At 35.0% G+C, this 4,401-nt stretch overlaps 1 protein-coding gene across 1 annotated transcript in view; it reads right to left on the bottom strand.

The window, feature by feature from the left end:
• The window catches only part of mvda (mevalonate (diphospho) decarboxylase a), a 31,273-nt gene extending 27,407 nt beyond the window's left edge, over positions 1-3,866 (bottom strand). Inside the window, exons 1-5 of the mRNA XM_016451810.1 lie at positions 3,651-3,866; positions 3,210-3,280; positions 2,967-3,081; positions 2,731-2,877; positions 622-824 (exon numbers count right to left, since the gene is read on the bottom strand). Of these exons, the coding sequence (XP_016307296.1) occupies positions 622-824; positions 2,731-2,877; positions 2,967-3,081; positions 3,210-3,280; positions 3,651-3,732 (618 nt within the window). The 5' untranslated portion in view covers positions 3,733-3,866. The remainder of the gene's footprint in view (positions 1-621; positions 825-2,730; positions 2,878-2,966; positions 3,082-3,209; positions 3,281-3,650) is intronic.
• Positions 3,867-4,401: the final 535 nt, after the last annotated feature.

The raw sequence follows: 4,401 nt of genomic DNA, 5'->3' as shown, positions 1-4,401 counted from the left end.
TTGATCTTCGGCTGACCAATCAGCAGAAAGGGGTGTTTAATTCCCGCCCACGTGTAGAAATCGAATATTCAAGCTGTTTATTCATTTTTCTACTCCTGAGCGAAAAAAGAAAATTTAAGCTGAATTCTCGTTTAAAGGAGCCGTTTTCTCATTTTTCCACTTTCAATATTAAATCAAAAAACGAATGATCGAATGATACACGGATTTACCGATTGTACACGGACCCTGCTGCGTTACTGACGAATCAGAGATTACTTTGAATTTGTGTTTCATGGTGAAAAACCCAACCCCATATAAAAAAAAAATAAATAAAAAAATACAAAAAAAAATTTAATTTTCATTTTCCATTTCTTAAATAGAACAAAACACAAAAATCAAATGACCAGAAAGTACACAGACTTACTTGAAAGAAAATAAATACTTGTTTTTCTTACTTTTTTCATTTTTCGCATTTTATTTTCAGTATTATATAGAAAATCTTATAATAATACATTTATTTTATCAACTTATAACCCCGTGCATCCTAGGAGAAACATTCAAGCAATATTTTAAATAAAATAACCTTTTAGGAACACTATTTCTATGCTGCTGCCATTCTAAGGATTAAATCCACACACTCACCACTAGGGTCAATACTCTGAGCTCTGGCCAGTACGACTCAGATTCCACTTGTTCAGCGAGGCTGTCTTTCCCATCCAACTGTTCCCCCAATTTCCACTGGACAAAGCCACCGTACAAACTCCTGCATGCACTGCCAGAGCCCTGTCGCGCCACTGCAGACAACTGCTCGCTCTCCACACCGAACAACTGTGACAGAGTATACACTAAAACAAACCAAATTTTCACATCATCATCATTAGGAGAACAGGATGTCATACTAGTACATGTACCATTGCAATCAAAATCATTCAACCTCCAGAGACTGTAATAATTTACAAATGTTACTGAACATCTATTTATTTATGTAGCATCTACAACCATTTAGTGGCATGTTAAAAGTGATAATGTCATTAAATAACTTAACATTTTTTAGTTAATGGATTTTATCTTTTAAAATAAAAAATAAAAAAAAGAAAAAGAAGAAAAAAAAGGAGTGCATGCATGTGCTAAAGTTGAGGAAAACCTTTGAGGGCGCTGGAAGAATGTTTTATGGAGTGATGCGACCAAACGGGAACTTTTTGGACCCATGGATCAGCGGTATGTCTGGTGCATAAAAGGCAAGGCTTACGAACAGAAGAACACCATCTCCATGGTCAAACATGGATGTGGGCCAATATTGTTATTGAGGTGCTTTGCTGTTGCAGAAAGTGGACATCTTGACTATATAAAGGACATCATAGATTCTTTGAAATACCAGGCCATTTTGGCAAAGACTGAAATACATTCGGTGCATAGATTAACGCCGATGATCATTGGACTTTCCAGCAGGGCAACCATCCTAAAGTTTATATGCAAATCTACTGTTTGATTCAAAACGTTTGGTTCAGAGTTCAGTCGTAGAAAGTTTATAAGTGCCCTGTTCAGTCTCCAGATTTAAATCTCATTAAAAATATTTATTTATTTTTATTAATTATTATATTTGATTAATTTGAAGAAAGCAGTGGCAACATGAAAACCAAAGATGATCAATGATCTGGAAGCTTTTTCAAGTGAGGAACAGGCCAAGATTCCAGTAGAAAGGTGTCAGAAATTTGTAAGCACTTAAAGGTAACATTTATTGGAGGTTATAGAATAAAAGATTATTTACAAATTTTGGCTTTTAGGGGTTGAAAAATTTAATAATTAGAAATTATTATAATAAATAATAATTACAGCTTATTTAATTTTTCATCAACTTTAAGCTTTCAGAATCACTCAAATGTGTATTAAAAACTTTCTATAATAGTTTACTGCTTATGGGGTTAGAATTGTTGCATATTTCCAGATAAACAGATTTTGAGCCACAAATAAATGCAAACAAGTTCACAAATCTTGAACAAATTCACAAATAAAAAGAATGAGATCCACATACAGGAGTTTCACAAAAATGAATTAAATTGATGATTAGACAAGCCTTTGAACGCATTTCAATAACGTTCTAACAATTTATTATTAATACATGTTAAAAAAGATGTACTTTTTTTTCATCCCAAAGTCTTTTAAAATCATTCACCAATATTTAAATCCAATATTTTTCAAATCAGTTTATTTGTTTTATGTTCCACTTATGTTTTGTAAGTACTGTAAATGCCAACAATCATGCCAATAAAGCTTTGATTCTTTATGAATGTATTTCTGTAGGCCTATGCCAGCAATAAATGAACTGACTTTACCGTATAGGAATTTACCATATTAGGCTATAATATTTCTATGGCTAATTCTAAACATATAATTAGTGGAATGACAATACAGAATGTTAAATAGGTAAAGAGATACATAAAATGAAAGTAGAAAATAAAGCAAATCTCATTTTTATTTGTTTGTAACATTTTTAAACAGGCAAATTTTTGTGAAACTCCTATATACTTGTGGATCTCATTTGTGAATTTGTTTAATAATTATAAATCTCTTTACATTTATTTGTGGCTCAAAATATATTTATCTGGAATTATGCAACAGTTCTAACCCCATAGCTGATGCCTTGGTTGAACCATTTTCATAAAGTTTTGTTCACGGCTGCAGAATGTCTTGCAGGTTGAGGGGGTTGAACAATTTTGATTGCAACTGTATATGCAGTTTGTTTTCACTCACCCAGACAGGCGTAGCCTGATGCAGAGGATGCCAGGCCAGCAGCAGTGGGAAAATTATTCACAGAGCAAATATGGACCTTATGGGACACACCGCTGACATCAGAAGTGGAATCACCAGTATTTCGTCTCTTGCGAGAAAACCTTCGAACTGGTGAATTTAAATTAGATTGACATCACAATGATAGCTCCTGACACACGGTTTAACTTATTTTAATGTTCTGAAAGCCAGGGACATACTTTCCTGCAGACATGACTGCAACCTGGGGTTGCTGATATCCTCTTCTTTGCCATTCAACCAGATGCGGTCTTGCTGGAAATTTCTGCTGCATGCAACTGTTGTGGTTGTTTTGAGCTGAGAAAGAGAGTTATAGTATATAATGGTACCCTCACTGTTTGAGCTAATAATTTGGAGCTCTTTAAATGAATTGAGGTACAGTGACAGATGCTGACAGTGTTAATAATATGGGTACTATCATTCACCTGGTCCTGATGCAGTGTTACGCTGAGGGATGAATTGATTGGCAGAATGAGATCTTCATCACGCTTCCCCCCTGATTGAATATCAATAATAACTCAACAAAACACATGAAAACATAAGCAGAACATGTTCAATGTTATTTCTTATTCATTTTCATTGCAAATGTTATTTTAATCAAATTAATATTTACAGAAAGTGTAGACAGTTTCCCCAAAACATATGTGGTCACTTAATTCACACTAACAAATGTGTGACTGTCACTGCATTTTATAAAGTGTCTTTTTTCCTCTTCACTAAAGTGTACAATAAGTACAATAAGAAGACACTTAAAACTTTCTCAAGACAAAAATAATGATCATCTTACATCAAAATAATCACAACCGAATGCTACTGTTACGAACCTTGAGAGATTATATGTACGTTTAAAGTACATGCACACTTACAGTATTTGATGACAGCGATATTTACCGGTGCCGTGCAGGTGACCATAGAGAGACTTTGTTTATCGTTTTCTGGCATATTCATAAGTTCATAAAAGTCTACACGCAGATAATTTAACAAAAGTGAATGATTATTTACAAGTACAACTTGCAATGGTTACCAGCTTTTGTTTAACAGCGTGAAACACAGTGTGAAAGCAAATGAAACACAGCCTTGCGTTTGGATTGGTTCACGCTGAACACGTGGATCCGTATTTGACCAATTAGAGAGATCACCGTATAACCCTATATTAAAGTGACCCAATCATTGGCGTCGGACCATGGTCTTACCAGAACTAGAGATGGCCTTATTATTGGAAGATACCAACCTCCGCGGCTACACCATTGGAGAAAACGTAACAGCCAGCTTGGATCATGTGTGCTTTGATAACCAAACACCGTGGGTGTTTCTAAAATGGATGCTTCCTCGTTTCCTAGCCTCACTTTTTCCTCCGTCCTCCTGCCCGTAACCCGGAAATCTATCGAAACTAGCCATATTAAAGGACATCTCAAATTGTTTTCATAGTAATGCATTTAAAAAGTATCTGTGCTATTCGTATCTTTATAAAAGTTAACAATGTTGTTACAGATAAAATATTATTAATAACTCCACGTCTCTACGGCGAATTCCAAATGGATTTGTGTGCCCTCGAAGGGCATTTCGGAAAGGGGACGCCATTTGTAGGGACGTTCCAAACGAAAGTGAACTGAACCC

The sequence above is a fragment of the Sinocyclocheilus anshuiensis genome, unplaced genomic scaffold (genome assembly GCF_001515605.1).
Source record: "Sinocyclocheilus anshuiensis isolate Anshui unplaced genomic scaffold, SAMN03320099.WGS_v1.1 scaffold1056, whole genome shotgun sequence".
NCBI classification, from domain to species: domain Eukaryota; kingdom Metazoa; phylum Chordata; class Actinopteri; order Cypriniformes; family Cyprinidae; genus Sinocyclocheilus; species Sinocyclocheilus anshuiensis.
The sequence above is the reverse complement of the archived record's forward strand: the minus strand, read 5'-3'. Positions and strand labels throughout refer to the sequence as shown.